This window comes from Platichthys flesus, chromosome 19, assembly GCF_949316205.1.
Source record: "Platichthys flesus chromosome 19, fPlaFle2.1, whole genome shotgun sequence".
NCBI lineage: Eukaryota > Metazoa > Chordata > Actinopteri > Pleuronectiformes > Pleuronectidae > Platichthys > Platichthys flesus.
The window spans coordinates 174,884-192,500 of record NC_084963.1 but is presented as its reverse complement, the minus strand read 5'-3'; the positions used below and the strand labels follow the sequence as shown (position 1 = coordinate 192,500).

General features: G+C 43.0%; 2 protein-coding genes across 2 annotated transcripts in view; one reads left to right on the top strand and one right to left on the bottom strand.

Annotated features, from left to right (window-relative positions):
* Positions 1 to 7,363, top strand: part of mbd2 (methyl-CpG binding domain protein 2) — a 12,924-nt gene extending 5,561 nt beyond the window's left edge. The window contains exons 6-7 of the mRNA XM_062412812.1: positions 1,305 to 1,431; positions 6,737 to 7,363. Of these exons, the coding sequence (XP_062268796.1) occupies positions 1,305 to 1,422 (118 nt within the window). The 3' untranslated portion in view covers positions 1,423 to 1,431; positions 6,737 to 7,363. The remainder of the gene's footprint in view (positions 1 to 1,304; positions 1,432 to 6,736) is intronic.
* Positions 7,364 to 8,243: 880 nt separating this feature from the next.
* lyz (lysozyme) lies at positions 8,244 to 9,997 on the bottom strand. Its single transcript, XM_062412813.1, has 4 exons — positions 9,838 to 9,997; positions 9,174 to 9,332; positions 8,564 to 8,642; positions 8,244 to 8,487 (listed from the first exon to the last, which is right to left on the bottom strand). The coding sequence occupies exons 1-4, from the start codon at positions 9,962 to 9,964 to the stop codon at positions 8,421 to 8,423; spliced, it is 432 nt and encodes a 143-aa protein (XP_062268797.1). The 5' UTR covers positions 9,965 to 9,997; the 3' UTR covers positions 8,244 to 8,420.
* Positions 9,998 to 17,617: the final 7,620 nt, after the last annotated feature.

The window sequence follows — 17,617 nt, the reverse complement described above, 5'->3', positions numbered from 1 at the left end:
TGTGAGTGTGTGTGAGTGTGTGAGTGTGTGAGTGTGTGAGTGTGTGAGTGTGTGAGTGTGTGAGAGTGTGAGTGTCCAGTGGAGAACATCTGGCTGGAGCCATTACAGCAGAATCATTGGAATATATCAGCATATCCTCCATCCTTCCTTGTATCCTTTCATCTCCTGTCTCCTTCCTTCTCTCCCTTTATTTCTTCTCTCCTTTCTCACGCTTTCCCCTCATTCTTTCATCAGTCCCTTTCTTCCCACCCTCTCTTCCTCTACTTTAATGTTTCCTTATCTTCCATTCTCCTCCTCCTAATTGAGTCCTTTCCTTTCCTCCACCCCTCCTTCCTCCTTTATATCCTCCACTCCTTCTTTTCACCCTTCAATCCTTCCTTACCTCTTTTCAGTCCCTCCCTTCTTCCCCTCTTCCCTAGGGTTAGGGTTAGGATGTATTGTTCTTTCCTCCTTCCTTTGTTTTCCCATATTTTCCCCTCGTTTCTTCTCTGCCCCCCTTCTCTCGTCTCCTATCTCCTCCCTCCCTCCAGGCTCTTCCTCCTCCTTCTTTTCTTATCTCTCCCCTCCATTAATTTCCAATTCTCACCCTCTTCCCTCCTCCAGCTGAATGTGCGTGTCATTCTAAATTGCTCTCATTCCTCTCCTCACCCTCATCCACCTTTTCATCTTCTCTCCTCCTCTCTGTCTACCCCTCCTCCTCTCATCTCTTATTTTTCTGTTTTTAAATGTTTATTTTATCTTTAACAGGAAGCAATGTAGTTGTCATTATTTCTGCTGATCAAGGTTCCGTCTCCTCTTTCTTTCTTTCTTTTATGTCTTTATTGACTTTCTACTTTTTCTGTGACAATAAACAACAACATGAAGTTCACTGTGACCTTCTAACACGGTTTATTTCATTCTTTATGTCATTTTTATCATGACTGGGCAAAAAACATAAATAATTAGCACAGATGCAATTTTCCTCTATAGTTCCGAAATGAAAGTATTTTTTATATAATATAATATCTACATATATCTATACATTTTATATTGATACGTAAAGCTACTCTTACTTGAATTGAATGGATTGGTTGTCCGAACCAATCAGCTGTTAGATCAACAGATCAGGTGATGTCACACGATGTTTGTGTGATGTCAGAGCAGCTGGGCAGAAATCGAGCAGACGAGTTCTAACCCTAACCCACAGTCTGAAGAATATTTTCTTGTTCCACTGTCTCGGGTGAAGATTGATGAAATGTTGCTTTATTGAATATTTTGTTTATTAATCCACGACGTTAAATCGAATGGTGCGTGTGTCTGTTCAGGGAGCAGGAGCTGAAAGTGCACCAGGCCAGGAGGAGCCTGGAGGAGGCGCTCATGGCCGACGGTTTGGCTCGGGCCACTGAAAACACCAGGGAGGTGTTCGAGGGGAAAACGGCCTGAAGACGGACGGTGAGTCTGTGAAACACTTTGAAATCCACATGTTTATATAATAGAACCCCGACTAACTTATCAGGATCATGTTTGCTGATATGGAAACTTTTAATTTTTGCAGAATAAATAATGTAGACAAAATGTAAGTTTATGATTTATGGAATAAAGAAATGTTTATTTTCTGAATTCAAGTTCTATATATTTGGTTGTATATTTGTGTTTCTTTTAAGTTAATGCTTCAATCGTAGCATTTAAAACTTAAATTAAAGTTTGATAAGAACTTCATAGGAATCTGGGGGATAAATTGGTATTAGAAATGTCTTACCCTCTAATATCAGTATCAACTTCCATGAGTCCGTTTATTTTCCTTCGTCTCTCATCTCATCCTGCAGTTGTGAAGTTATAAAGAACTGAGGGTGCCCCACAACTTTAACATGTCCAATATTGATCATGTTCTCAAAGTGCAGAGCAGCTCCAGATAGGATCAGAGACATGATAACAGGTCAGCCGAGTGCACGTCACTCAGAAAACCAACGAGACGCAAAGAGAGGAAAGATGTGTCCGAGTAAAGAGGGAAAGAAAAGTCTTCGATGTTTAAAAACTGTGTGGACGTCATGATGAAAATCCTCCTGCGCTCACTTCCTGGTTCCACACCCTCACTTTGTTTCTCACCTGCGTGAAGCTGCTCTACGTCGTTCATCTACGAACCTGAATGAGATTCACAGCTTGGTGTGCGCCGCCTGGTCAGAGACAGTTTCACTAAAACTACTGAACCAGTAAACCAAAGAACTACTGAAGTATTTACAACTGAACATGTGGAGTCTGCACATGTTCCTCACATGTTCCTGATATGTTCCTGACATGCTCCTGACATGTTCATCGCATGTTCCTCACCTATTCCTCACATGTTGCCCACGTGTTCCTGACGTGTTCCTCACATGTTCTGGAGGTTCTCTGTGTGAGAACAAATGTCTGAGTCAGTGTCTCTGGACATGTTCTGGATCTTCTCCTGCAGCCTCCTTGTAACATGTGTGTAACATGTCAGAGTGAGTCCATGTGAGGAACCAGCAGGACAATGTGTGGAAGCTTCCCAGTGAGCGAGTGGACGTGTTGATGAGGTTTCTAACACGTGACGTGAAACATGAAGAACACAAACATCTCAGGATGAAGAAGAGGAGCCGGACACGTAGAAGACGAAGACGGCCACTTGGAAACACGAGGAGGTTCCAGATCTTCTGGTGATGAGGGCCGACTCCGTGTGGAGGAGATGTAAACAACAACACTGATCTTTCCACAGCAGAGTTTATACGTCATGTCCCGCCTCCTGCTGCTCTACAGGCTCCGCCCCTGCTGCCTCTACAGGCTCCGCCCCTCGCCTGGATGTTCTCACATGTTCCTGTTTGAACGAGTCGGACACGACAACCTGCTGCTGCTTCACAAACACAATCTACACAACATTGAGTTCATGTTTGAGAACATTGATGAGTTACCAAAACTTGACGTGAACGACTCTGAGATGCTTTAAAAATCTGGATCCACTGTGTGTGTGTGCGTGTGTGTGTGTGTGTGTGTGCGCACGCGTGTGTGTGTATTGAATGCTGATGGGATTCTCTGCGTCTGATTGAAACTCAGTCATGCAGCAGACTAACACACTGTGTGTGATTGATGGGCTGTTGGCTTGTGTGTGTGTGCGTGTGTGTGTGTGTGTCCATCCTTCCTCGCTGCTCACCCAGGTCAGGGTTGCGGACCATACAGTGACTGCAGAGATAATAATACTTTGTTTGAATGAATATCACTTAAGTGACGTTTGTCACAGCAACGTGTTTTTAAGTTATTATTTAGTTTTTATTTAATTTGAAACTGTAAAATATCAAACCTCAGTTATATTTCTTTGTCACGACGGATAAATTACAACATCTTCTGAATCATTGATAATTTTTTCCATCTGCATCTTTGGTCAATGTATTTGTGTTTTACTCCTAATGGCGTCCATGGTACTCGAGCTGTGTGTGTGTGTGTGTGTGTGTGTGTGTGTGTGTGTGTGTGTGTGTGTGTGTGTGTGTGTGTGTGTGTGTGTGTGTGTGTGTGTGTGTGTGTGTGTGTGTGTGTGTGTGTGTGTGTGTGTGTGTGTGTGTGTGTGTGTGTGTGTGTGGCGATGCTCCCTCTAGACTAACAGAGTTTTTTTTAAGCACATTTGTTTTGTGTGGAGGGAAAATTATCCATTAATGCAGATTTATGCAGATTGGCTGGATGGAAGTCGTTTGGGCGAAAAGAGCCGCTGAGAGTTGAGGAGTGATTACTAATGGGTTTTTATAGCTGGACCAGAGAGAGAGAGAGAGAGAGAGAGGGCAGCGGCCAGTTTGTGTGTGTGTGTGTGTGTGTGTGTGTGTGTGTGTGTGTGTGTGTAGCTGTTGAAACAATCCTTTTAAATGCTTGCAGGAATCTCAGACCGCTCGGTTTCCTGCTCATGAGTCTTGTTGCCGCTTCCTTGTTCATTTATTGATGTTGGTTTATGGCTGAGTTGTTCGGTCTCGTTCTCTTTATGGTTCGTTGTTGGAAACATGAAACAGTTGGTGTCAGCAAACTCCTGGTGCAGATTCCACTCAACAGAAATACAACAAAGTCCACAAAATATCAAGTAGCTTTGTATTGAGTCAATTGTAGTATTTTACTTGTAATTGTGCTGCGCTCAGAATGACGCTGTACATTAGTTCATCATGAAAATATGAAAGTCAGAGATGAGCCTTTAAAACGATTTAGTGATTGTTTTTTACGTGAACACAGATCATAGTCAAACATTTGATATCAAGCATCGAGTGGAAATAAAGTTTAACGATGCAAAGAAGCTAAAATATCTCAGATACGAACGCGGCCATCTTGTGGTGAGATCAGTTACAATCTGTGCCGTAGCGATGGGGATCCAGGACATTTGTCGTGACCTTAGCGAGCCGCCATGTTGTCCATCTGTGGGCTCATGGTGCTGAGACATTTTACAACTCGTCTCTCCTGAGGAATAAAGGAATTACATGAAAAACCAGAAGTTCAGACTCATCAGCTCAGATTGTTTTTCTGGCTCCAACGTCTCATCCACATGAATCTACTGTGCTTTGTATTATAATGTATAATGTGCATTGATTTGATGAGTTGTAATGTGCAGTCTGTTGCATGTGTGGATCACTTCAATCCTGTAGTGACCCTCAATCATTCAATCAACCTTTATTCATACAGCGTGCACAGAAACATTAGAAACATTTATTGTCGTCGCCCCAGGATCAAATACACTATTTAGACAAATAATTGTGACACCTACACATTACACCTACAGGAGCTTTTATGACTTATTCTAAATCCATAGGCATTAATATGGAGCTGGTCCCCTCTTTGCAGCAGCTTCACTCTTCTTCAAGACTCTGGATTGTGTCTGTGGGAATTTCTGCTCCTTCCTGCAGAAGATCTTTGTGATGTCAGATGCAGATGCTGGACCTGAGGCCTCCGACTCTGTTCTGGTTCAGTGATGGGGTTGAGCTCAGGGCTCTGTGGGGCCAGTCCAGCCTGAATGGACCTGAGCAGAGACCTTGAACACAACACTTCCACAAACAAAGTTGGAACCATAGAACTGTCTGAAGCTGTAAGATTTAACTTCACTGGAACTCAGGGTCCAACCAATAGGACTGAATGAAACAGCTGAGTTTGCTGACGTGTGTCCCGATACCTTTGTCCATATAGTGTCTCTTTTAAAAGAAGCATCAGTGGATTCATCTTCAGATCTTCAAAGAGTTTCATCTAAGAGGAGCCAAACATTTAAAGACCTTTTTACCTCCAGCTCTGTTCTAACTTTAGGAACCTTAAGAATGACTCACGTCTGAGTTCTGCTGCTGCAGTGAAGAAATGTTCAATGTTTGCTTCTGTCGTCCAGGTCAGAGTTAGAACCTCAGCTAATTCAAATACGCAACATGAATATTTGGATCTAACAAATGCACTCAGTCAGTCAGTGTTTGTGAAGCAGCAGCAGCAGGTTGTGGGTCCGACTCGTTCAAACAGAAACATGTGGGGAAATCCAGGTGAGGGGCGGAGCCTGTAGAGCTGCAGGAGGCGGAGCCTGTAGAGCTGCAGGAGGCGGGACCTGACGTGTAAACTCTGCAGTGGAGAGATCCTTGTTGTTTCCAGCTCGTCCACACCGGCTTTGGCCCTCATCACCAGAAGATCTGGAACCTCCTCGTCAGGAACACGTCAGGAACATGTGAGGAACACTTCAGCTACACATCAGGAACATGTGAGCAACACGTCAGGAACATGTGAGGAATACGTCAGGAACATTTGAGGAACATGTCAGCAACACGTCAGAAACATGTGAGGAACACGTCAGGAACAGGTGAGGAACATTTGAGGATCATTTGAGGAAGACTTCGGCAACATGTAAGGAACATTTGAGGAACACGTCAGGAGCATTTGAGGAACACGTCAGGAACATGTGAGGAGCCAGACTGAGTGACTCACAATGGCACAGAGGACAAAATGAGGGATTCAAAACAGAACCATGATTGGTCAAAATACTAAATATTCAAATGACATCATGAATATTCTAAATGGAAAAGGAAGTGGAGGGATTCAAATATGAACTAGTAAACGACCTCCTCTGGTTCTTTCAATCAATTCTGATGTTTCATCGCGGCGGCGCTTGTTTTAAACGTCTTGTGACACCGAGAGGAGGAGGAGGATGTGGAAATATTTAATCTCCTGCAGCGTGAACGCTCTCGTGTCGTCTGCATAATTAATCTGTTTCCTGTTCAGACGAGCCGCCCTGATTGGCCCGCCCCGCTCGTTAAGGCAGGAGGAGGTTTAGAAGGGTTAATGAAGAAGCTCATAATTAGCACGGAGGCTCTGCACGTTAATGAGACTTGACCAGAGTCTGATGTTTATTGTTCAGCAGGCGAAGGTTAGAGCTGCAGTGTTTTCTTTATGAAGTCGTTTTTATTACGATGAGTTTAACGAGCTCGTTGAGAGCGAGGACTCATCTCCGCAGGAGCCTCAATCTTATTTTGACTCTTTATTTGTTAGTAGGAGATATCACAGTATATCAGAGGGCTCATTAACACACACACACACACACACACACACACACACACACACACACACACACACACACACACACACACACACAGGTACCTTTATACTGACCTGAACCACTTCCTGTTTCTGAAATGTTCTGCAGGTTCTGTATGTGAAAACGCAATCGTACATTTCTGGATCTTTTCCTGTCACATGTCTGGAACACGTCAGAGTACAAACACAGGATTGTTGATCTCTGTCTCTCTCTCCACAGAGCTCCTCTGTTCACCAGCCTCAGGTTTATCATCATCTTTATCTTAACCCAGAAGATAAACCTGAACTTAAAGCCGACCTTCACTGACTTAAACCTGGCCAGCAGAGATCTGTTGTGTTGGAGGTTTCAGCTTCGTTTGAAAGGAACCTTGTGATGATGTCACACTGGACCCGTCTCTCGGCCTCGGGAGACTCAAGTGATTTTTCTAGAGCAACAACAGGAAGCACCAGCTACCAGCAGACCGCTCACAGGAACAAGCAGCAATAAGAGAAGATCTTCTTCAGCTCAAGGCTTTGAATCCCCTGTGGCTTCTTATCTCAACTCGTATCAAGGTCCACGCTGTCTTTTCTGTTTATTTAATGCAGATTGAAAATATCAATAATAAAAAATGAAATACACAGACACTCTCATCGAACCCAAAGAAAGTCAGGATGCAAACTGCTGGACAGCTTTTGCTAACTCTTTAAATTCTCCAGTGTTTGCGGTGTCATATTATCGTCTTCAGGGGTTTTCATTAAATAATTAAAAATGACTATAGAACAACAGATTATTTAAAACAGATTTTATACCTGAACTTCAGTACGTGTACATTTCTCTGACTGGAGGAAATAAACATTTATATTCACACTCGTGTGTCAGAGTCTTATTCAGAAATGCTTCACTGTGCTCCACCCACTTTGAGTGTTAGCGAAGGAACAAGGTCGACTTCTCCTTGTTGTGTCTGTGGGTTTGAACCTGTGATGAAGTGAAACCCATGGGAGAGGCGGTACGATCATGTGTGTCATGTTGTGCAGCACATGCTCTAATAATTCTGTTCTGCTGAAGATCACTGTGATGATTGAATCTGATGTATTTATTCTCTCGCTTTAGGCAGAAAACTCAGCATTAGACATTAAATCATCTTTTCACACTTCCTTTGGTTTCACAGACTCTCTAATGATCAGGACTGATATTTGGGACGAAGCCGGTTTATTGGGTCAGAGCTGCGAGCACGACTCCAGGGAAGCTGACTCAGCTTTTCAGTCATCTTGAAATCGTCATTGGCCCTGAACGCATCAGTTCTCTGAAGCTTTCTAATCACATAGTGTTCGCTGTGCGTGTGTGTGTGTCGGTGCATTTGTCATCATGTTGTCACCATGATGTATAGGTCAGAACCAAACCAGCTGCAGGACAGGGGGCGGGGCTTTGAGGAGAGGACCAGTAGGAATGAGTTGAACCCCCGCTCCTCCTTTTGACCATGTGGTTTATTTTAATGTTCATTAAGCATCCGTCCACATTGTTGTGAAATGTCCCCAGAGCATGAACCCTGTAATGACTCACATGAAACTCTCCTGTTGAGACTCGTGGTTAAATCATCTTTCTCTTTACTGGAAAACAAAGGTGATGATAAAATGAAGGTTTATGAGAAATGAATGAAAGGACGTGGTCTGAGTCCAGAAACCCAAACTAACCAGATCACAGGAAACAAAGGATCAAAGAAACAAAGGCTGGTTCAGTCATGAGACGGTTGACGTTGACAAAGGAATCAGATGTTTATTAAGATTTGAGCAGAACCAGGTGGAATCACCACGTTTCTCTTCTCTGATCAGGTAAATGAAGTACAGACTTCAGTAAAGATTAATAATTCACTTGAGAAAGAAGAAACTGTCCGGAGCCTCATGTGGACAGGTTCCAGATGTTGGTTTTACAGTCTACATCCTGCCAGATAGGACGACAGGTCACGGCCCTTACAGTTACGACGCCACGCCACCCTGAAAACACACACAGGGGGGTCACTCATCTGTCAACACCTCAGGTGAACCTGTCAATCATGGGATCAGGTCTCACCAGGCTCCGATCCCGGCTGGATCCCGGACCACTCGTTTGGCACAGTTGATCGCCACGCTGATATCATCCGTCAGGAGCTCTGAGGACACACAGGACATGTGGAGACGTCAGAGTTTTACAGAATGAAGACATTTTTCACCCAACGTTAGTGAGAGAGGGTAAAATATTTGTTGAATATAAGTTGTAAAGGGTTAGGTTTGTAAATGATGCAGGGAGACTGGGCCTTCACCGGACATGGAACGGCTGGACCGAGGAACAAGTTCCCAGCTTTATATATTTTAACGACTCTCTAATTTTTCATTAATTTTAGAGCCTTTTTATAGGGTCCCGCCATGATATCTTTTTTTCATTTGATGAGATGTTGTATCGGGGGAATATAAAAGAAGAGTACTTCAAATTGCCATGTATTGTTATACATTAATATATTTTGATGAGAAGTATTTTTTATCTGGTTTAAATAACGGTTAAAATGTACCCGACGTTAGAGATGGTGTTACTAATTGTCTGTTAGTGTTCTAGGGTTAAAGGACCAGGACCCACATGATGAACAGTGTGTAACAGTGTGAAACAGTGTGAGTTGTGAGTTTGGTTGTGTTGGTTCTTCACTGACCACTGCATCTGATGTTACAGGCATTGGAAGTGGGCGTCTGGCCGTTGTTACACCACCAGCGACTGTTGATCTGGAAGATGCCGTAGTCTGTGGATCCATCGGTGTTGTGGTTGGTGGCTCTTGTGTTGTAGTTCGATTCCCCATGACTCAGACAAACCCCTGAAACATCACAGAGCCTCAGATCCTCCAGCACAGATCAACTGTTCCATCATGAACACGTTTGTTCAACATGCAGCAACGATTTATATTTATTCACTGATTCTTTGGTTCAGACATTAAATAAAGACAAAGACACGTCCACTTCCTCCCTCGGTAAAGACATGAAGCAACATGAACAAACGCTGCCATCTTGTGGTGATGAAGCCCCACCCATACACTGCCAGACGCATCATGAGTCAGTCTCAGCTGTCAATCATGAGGTCCACCTGAACAAACATCAGTGAGATAAGAACGACCTAAAATGAGAGAAACCATCTTTGGCAAATATTTATTTAACGTCTACTTGGATTTTTTAGTTTGGTCCATGTCCCACCTGCTAACATGGAGGAGGAGGGTTGTGAACCCAGAGTCCTGAATCCAGCCTCAGACTTAGTGAAGGTGCTGGTATGGAAACATGATGGAGTCTATCTAACCCTAACCCGACCTCTGGTCAGGTGGTACTCACAGTTGGCCAGGCTGTTGCCCCGGTAGCCGTCCATCCCTTGGCTCTTCAGCACTCGGGCGAGTTCACAGCGTTCGTAGACTCGAGCGCCGGCCACGGCCACGAGAAGCAGAAACACCAGAGACCTCATGATGATCCTCAGCTGATGTCTCCACCGCTGCAGCTCAGGGGCTTTTATACTGGATTAGCCGTGTTCTCAGTGGAACATGTGACGTGAAGCACAAAGGCCGATTCCCAGTTCAACTTCCTCTGCCATTAAAAAAGAGAAGTAAACACGACGACTGGTTCCTGTTGGACCTGTGGTCCACGTGACTTCCAGTAAAAGTTCAGTTTCCTTTAATCACAGTTCACTGTTAGTGTCCTTGAAGTTACAGTGTTGAGTTATTCTCAAACATATTCTTAGCGGATTTGTTGTGTGTTGCTACATAATCTGACAAACTGGGAAAGATTTGATTTGTTATTTTGGACTTTTGTTTGACCTGTTCTGGTCAAACAAGTGGAACCATTGCAGATTTGATTTATTTTTTAATTATTTCTAAACCCGTTTAACGATCTACGAATCATCAGCCAAAGAAACGTTTTGGGGGTGTTTCCTGATTCCGGACGTTAGTGGCCAGGCAGCTCTTTGATTGGTTAGTGGGTGACATACATTACATTACATTACATTACATTACATTTCATTTAGCTGACGCTTTTATCCAAAGCGACTCACAGTAAGTGCATCAACCCCGAGGGTACAGACCCAGGACGACAAGAATCAAGAAAGTACAATTTCTTCAAAATAAAGCAAAACTACAAAGTTCCATAAGTAAGAGACATTTAAGTGCTACTAAAGTGTTAGTTTCAAAAAGTTGTTAGTATTTTTTTTTTTAAATAAAACAAATACTGGGTTTAATTTACAAACTTGATTTCATTCTTTATCCATGAGTCTTTAAATGATGTATAATGAACCACAGGTCAGTGGAGGATGTAAAGTCTGGTGAGGAAACGGATCCTGGATCAGTGAATGTGTCTCATCATCTGATCCAACCAGACGTCTCTCTGCTGAGCTGCTGCTGATGTTCTTTGTGAGAGAACTTAAATAACTGAGATGTACAGGAGCAGTGTGTTCTTCTCTGTCAAAAGGAAAAGGTTTAGATGTTCTAAGTATAACATCGTGGTTCCGTCAAGTTTCATGATTTATTTCTTTATGATCCATTCATTATAATTCATTATTCCCTGCAAATCACTGAAAATGACAAAAAAAAATCCTCCTGTCTCAAAAATTCCAGCCAGAACTCATCTGCAGGAGGAGAGAATAGAAGAGGAGGTTGAAAAAAGAAGTGATGAAGAGGGAAGTGATGAAGAGAGGGAGGGAGGGATTAGAAGCACTGAAGAATTCGAGTCAGAGGAGATTATGGACGAAGAGCCAGAACGATGGAGGAAATGACTGAGAAGAGATGGAATGATGGAGGATAAAAGAGCAGGAGGAGAGAGGAGGAGGAGAGGAGGAGGAGAGGAGGGCAGGTTGTTAATTTCAGGCCTGGTATCTCTGAGACTGTAGAATATCCAGGGTCACGAGAGCAGATCTTTTATTCTGAAAGAGAAGCGCTGACCCTGGGACACAGACGGAGGGACGGAGGAGGTTTGTAGTTCAAATAAATCTTCACTTAGTTTAATTCCACATTAACATTTATAACCCCTAGAACCATGGTTCGATGAAGTGACCCAGTCTGGACCGTCCACATGTCTCTCAGTGATGATAAGTCCAGACGTGTCCTCTGTGAGACACAGCAGCTCGTTCAACGTCTCTTCTGTGCTCCTCCTCCGCCTCCCACCCACTCTCCTCCCCCTCTCCTCCTCCCAGCTGTTCTCCTCCTCCTCCTCCCACTCCTCCTCCTCTTCCCAGCAGGAGGTGAACCAGTGTTAACTACCTCATCATCTTCACATAATCTAATTGACTTATCCACAAATGTAAAAATGATTAAACATAACTAAGTAGCTCGGGGGGAGGGGGGCTCTCCAGGGCATATGTGTGTGTGTGTGTGTGTATCAATCTGGGAGAAATGTAATTACACACAGTGTGAGGGTCAAACCAACAGAGGTCAAGGTAGCTGCTGCAGAAGCATGAAAATAACACAACACAAATTAGAAACAATTCAGTAGTTACATTTTGCGTTGGTTTGTTAAGGTTTTCAGTTTGTGTGTCGGAGATTTCGGTTTCTAACACAACACAGGCGGGGGTTAGGGTTAGTGTAGGATCTGTTCTTTATTCTACTGACTAGAATAAAGTACAGATCCTTAGTGATTCTACGTTACTGGAATTTTGACATTATTTATTGTTTACGAGGATAAATGATCATTGAAATATAAGGAAATGTTTCATTATTATTCAGTTAAACACTTATCCCTAACTATCTCGTGTCTCTTTCTCATCGTGGTTCTTCTGGACCTCCTGTTGGATGTGTCTCCTTCTCATCGTGGTTCTTCAGAACCTCCTGTTGGACGTGTCTCCTTCATATCATGGTTCTTCAGAACCTCCTGTTGGACGTGTCTCCTTCTCATCGTGGTTCTTCTGGACCTCCTGTTGGACATGTCTCCTTCTCATCGTGGTTCTTCTGGACCTCCTGTTGGACGTGTCTCCTTCTCATCGTGGTTCTTCTGGACCTCCTGTTGGACGTGTCTCCTTCTCATCGTGGTTCTTCAGAACCTCCTGTTGGATGTGTCTCCTTCTCATCGTGGTTCTTCTGGACCTCCTGTTGGACGTGTCTCCTTCTCATCGTGGTTCTTCAGAACCTCCTGTTGGACGTGTCTCCTTCTCATCGTGGTTCTTCTGGACCTCCTGTTGGACATGTCTCCTTCTCATCGTGGTTCTTCTGGACCTCCTGTTGGACGTGTCTCCTTCTCATCGTGGTTCTTCTGGACCTGGACAGTTTTCTGTCTCCTCTCTGATGCTGAAGTGAACGAGTCCCCAGAGGAGCTTCTTCAATTAGCAGCTTGTGTCCAGCTCTCTGCAGCAGTTCTGCTATGACAGCAGTGATACATCTGCAGTCCGTTCACACTCACACACACAGACACACACTACATCAACCCATTAACACTAAAGCAGGCAGCAGGCAGTAAAAAGCCCAAAATGCTGTTGGGAGCTTTGAATTGAAAACCATGAAACTACAACGTTCAAGCTTCAAAGAGAAAAACCTGAAAACCTTTTGATTTCACCCGATGGGTTAAACCGTATTTCTGAAATCATTCCGATGTGAGCTTTGTACAGAATACTACAGTACTCCACAATATCACAGTGCCTCAGTACTCCACAATATCACAGTACTACAGTACTCCACAGTACTCCACAATATCACAGTTATCCCTAACCCTAACCTCCTTCACTCCTTCACTCCTTCAGTCCTGATGTTCAGAGCTTCAGACTGAACTGAAGAGTCAGAAGCTCTGAACCGAACCAGGTGTGAACGAGTCCTGAGTCCTGATTCACAACAGAAACACATTTATCAACTTTATCAAGATGCATTTATTTATTAGGGAAATGTAACCTCTGCTTTTGACCCATCTGGTGCAGGACACACAGAGCAGTGAGCGACCATGTACGGCGCTCGGGGAGCAGATGTTGGGGGAGTACAGTGCCTTGCTCAGGGGCACTAGACAGGGTAGGGAGACTCTTGGATTTTTGGACAGATCAATCCAGGTTCGTCTTTAGTTGTTTCTCCGTGGAGTCGGACCAGAGACCTTCTCTGCCCATAGTCCAAGTTTCTGTCACTAGACCACCGCCTCTCTCTATCAAGTAGAGAAACAAACAGCTGAACTGTGACTGGAGCTTAATGCTGCCACCAAAACTCCTGTTAAAGAATAATTATCATAATCTAGAAGTTTTCAGTCTCTGCAGAGAAAGTGTTTGTCTCAGTGTCGGATTCAGGGGATTTTCTGCAGTGTTAATAAAGGTCAGAGCTCTTTATTGACTGGACCAGATAATGAGCCTCTGGCCTTTGATCACAGGTTTGATGCCCAAACAGCAGCACACTCTCCTCCACTTTCTGACCTTTCCTCTCTGCTGCAGAATGATTGACAGCTGTCTGCCTGTGACAGATTTCTGAAGGTTCATATTTGTTTCGAGTTATTTTAGAAGAACATATTTAAAATCAAATATCAAATGAAGAGATATAGTTACTGTATTTCTTCTAAATATTTGTTCAGAGGCTGAAACATATTGACTCTACCTTAACTACTCAGGTCAGGACGTGTCTGCTTTTCTTGGACAAAGCACAAACAGGAAATATATGTTTATATATTATATAACCCTAACCCTATTATATTTTGAGTTGATTATCTAAAATTATTATTATTCATTTCTAATGATTCACATCTCTAGACACATATTTTGTCAAATGAACTGTATGTTGAAAGGTCTGAGATGACTTCCTGTTCCATTGAATATGTGAATAATGTTACTGCAGTTTCTTTCACTTCACTTAATTATGAGTAAAGAAAGTTCCAAAGTTCTCTAAACTCACAGTTACAGTTATGATTCAGCTCCTCGGGGAGATTTAATATCTGAGGTGAACAGAAGTGAATTCAACTCCTGCAGCAGAGAAACAGCAGAAATCTAGTTTTCTTCAGATACAGTAATGCACTGTTAGTTTGTAATTGATAAAGCTTATCATTAAATAGCAACGGAAATTATAAAGTAATCATTGTATATAAGTGTGGGCACTAAGAAAGCATCTGATCCCACCTGAGGTTTGAATGATCTGGACGATGACGTCTGATCGTGATTTAATCTCATTATTATTAATAAGCTCATTTTGTAATACAGCGAAATAAAAGCCATGTTCCTCGGCCTGTCCACAGTTGACACGTCTTTTTAATTGAACATCACAGGACAGATGATGTGTGATTGGAGGAAAGTGAATCTGTGCAGCAGAATGGATTTCACTTCTTCAGGAGGTTTCTCCTCGGAGCGACTCATTGAAATTCAATGGGAACATTAGTTATCTGACTCAGAGCCTGTCGGCTGCTCTTTCCATTTATTTAATCTGACTGGAAACAAGTCTACATTTAACAAATGTGACGGGATCTTTGTTATTTTGTTTAATATAATATATATATATATATTAAACTATATAAATATATCTATATCATTATGAAGCTGTAGAGGCTGTCACAGCTCAGGTTGATTCTCCACGTTGGACATCCTCCATATGCTCCACAGGATTTCTTAGTGTCTCCACTGTGACGCAGCGGCCGATCATTAGAACTGTAAAAGCTGTGAGAGCTAATCTGCCGACATGTGAAGGCTCAATCCACTTTGATCTGTAGCAGAACCCAGATCAGATTAGATCAGGCTTGTTCGCCAGAGGCCGCCCCGGTTGACATTCAGCTCTGACCTCAGAGATTCAGGCCAAGAAGAGAGTTTCTTTAGTTTTGTCTGCAGTAAATTCCTAAATAATAAATCTGTCATCATCAGAAAACACAAATGACAAATCAGAGACGAATGGCAGGGGTCAAAGGTCAGAGAAGAACAAGGACGCTCACTGTTCTGAAATCAGTTTTCTGTTTCTGTAAAATGTGATAATTATAACTGACCATCTGACCCTGAACCGCAGCAGGAAAAGTTAAAAGAAGAACTTTTCTTCCGAGGAGAAAAATCAATTTCTTTGTCCTTCAGAGTCGATCAGATGTTTCCTGGATAAAAGATGATCTGTGTCATTACACAGAGAACTGATATGAAAGAACCTGAACTGTGGATATGTATCTCCTCCGTCTTCTCTGTGTTTATCTCCGGAGCATCTTCAGTTCATTCAGCGTCTTCACACCATGTCGCTGCATTCAGCATTTATCCATTCAGTGAATCTGGCGTCTGGATAAAAACTTACTGAACTCAGATTTATTAATCTTCATTATTTGAGAGATCAGTTTCTGCTAGACGATGTCAGGCAGCGTGTCGGGAAAGTAAGAGCTGTTTGTCTAGAGCCTTTTTCTATTGGCTCTGATGGAAACAAGCAGGTGAACATGTTGATTTGACAAACTTCTCTGCTGACCACATCTTCTCCACAACATTTAATAAACCCACGTATCAGGGGTGTTTACAAATGAAATGAATCAGAAGAAGTAAACTGCAGGACTGAGACCCAAAACGTCTGTGGACGTTCTGTCTCTTAATCTTTTCCATCACAATGACGCCCAGTGAAAGTCCGGGCGATGGCGTGGACATGATTTTTGGATACTTCCTGCAGAAGATGTTTTTTCTTTGCATTGAACAAAACTTTTTCCTCTACTGCGTTCAACTTTTCAAGTTTTTTTCAAGTTTCAAAAACCTGCAGCGTTTACCTGAGAATGTTATGATGAATATAAAGATCATAGATTATAAATGCACCTGGATCCACGTCGGCACACCACACACACTGTTTAATATCTGTTCTATTATTCTGCCTCCACACTGGAGTCTCAATTCAGTTCTTCTTCTCTTACACAATGTGTGTGTGTGTGACTGTGTGTGTGAGAGTGTGAGTGTGTGTGAGGCTGTTTGTTAGTCTCTCCACGTGCGTCTCATCTGCAGCAGCCGGCTGTTGGATGAGAACATTCAGCTAAATGTCTGATCGATAGGCGCTAGCATACCAGAATACTGAGGGGAGAGCGGGGGGGTGGGGGGGGACGTACGTTTGTTTTTCTGCTTCAGGTTGGTGAGACAGAATAAATCTGTCTGATGAATATGTAAATGTCACCTTTCAATCTTGATCATATTTATGTTGTGTTCCAGACGCTGGAGTCAGAACACGTTCAGCTCCCAGCATGCATCAGCTCAGAAGGAGCTTGTAGATGTCAAACAGGAAGTCCTTGAGTCAATAGAAACATTTTGTTCCTGATGAATCACAACTTCCAGTTTCCATCCACACGCATTAATGCATCACTGTTGCTATGGTGAAACATTAAATTTCATTTCCTCCAGCTGACGCTGTCGTCCAGAGCGAGTGCATCTAACAACAAATCCACAACAACAAGAGTCACACAAAGTGCAACATTTAAGTGCTGCTAAATATTTATATAGTCTGTATTTTTTATTTATATTTTTATCCAGTCACATGACTCAACTGCAAGCGATACATTTAAAGCATAGCTAAGACTTCCTGTCACTTCCTGTCACAGTTTCACCTCGTCATCGTTCAAACATGAACTGAAGTCTGGATGTTCCTGACATGTTCCTGACATGTTCCTGATGTGTTCCTGACGTGTTCCTCATATGTTCCTGACATGTTCCTGATGTGTTCCTCACATGTTCCTGATGTGTTCCTCACATGTTCCTGTCCCTCATATGTTCCTGACATGTTCCTGACAGGTTCCTCATATGTTCCTCACGTGTTCCTCACGTGTTCCTGATGTGTTCCTCATATGTTCCTGATGTGTTCCTCACATGTTCCTCACATGTTTCTGTCCCTCATATGTTCCTGACATGTTCCTCATGTGTTCCTGACATGTTCCTGACGTGTTCCTGACATGTTCCTGACATGTTCCTGATATGTTCCTGATGTGTTCCTCATGTGTTCCTCATATGTTCCTCACATGTTCCTGACGTGTTCCTCACATGTTCCTGACATGGTCCTGACATGTTCCTCACATGTTCCTGACGTGTTCCTCACATGGTCCTGACCGGTTCCTCACATGTTCCTGACATGTTCCTGACATGTTCCTGACGTGTTCCTCAAATGATCCTGACCGGTTCCTCACATGTTCCTGACATGTTGCTGACATGGTCCTGACATGTTCCTCACATGTTCATGTCATGTTCCTCACATGT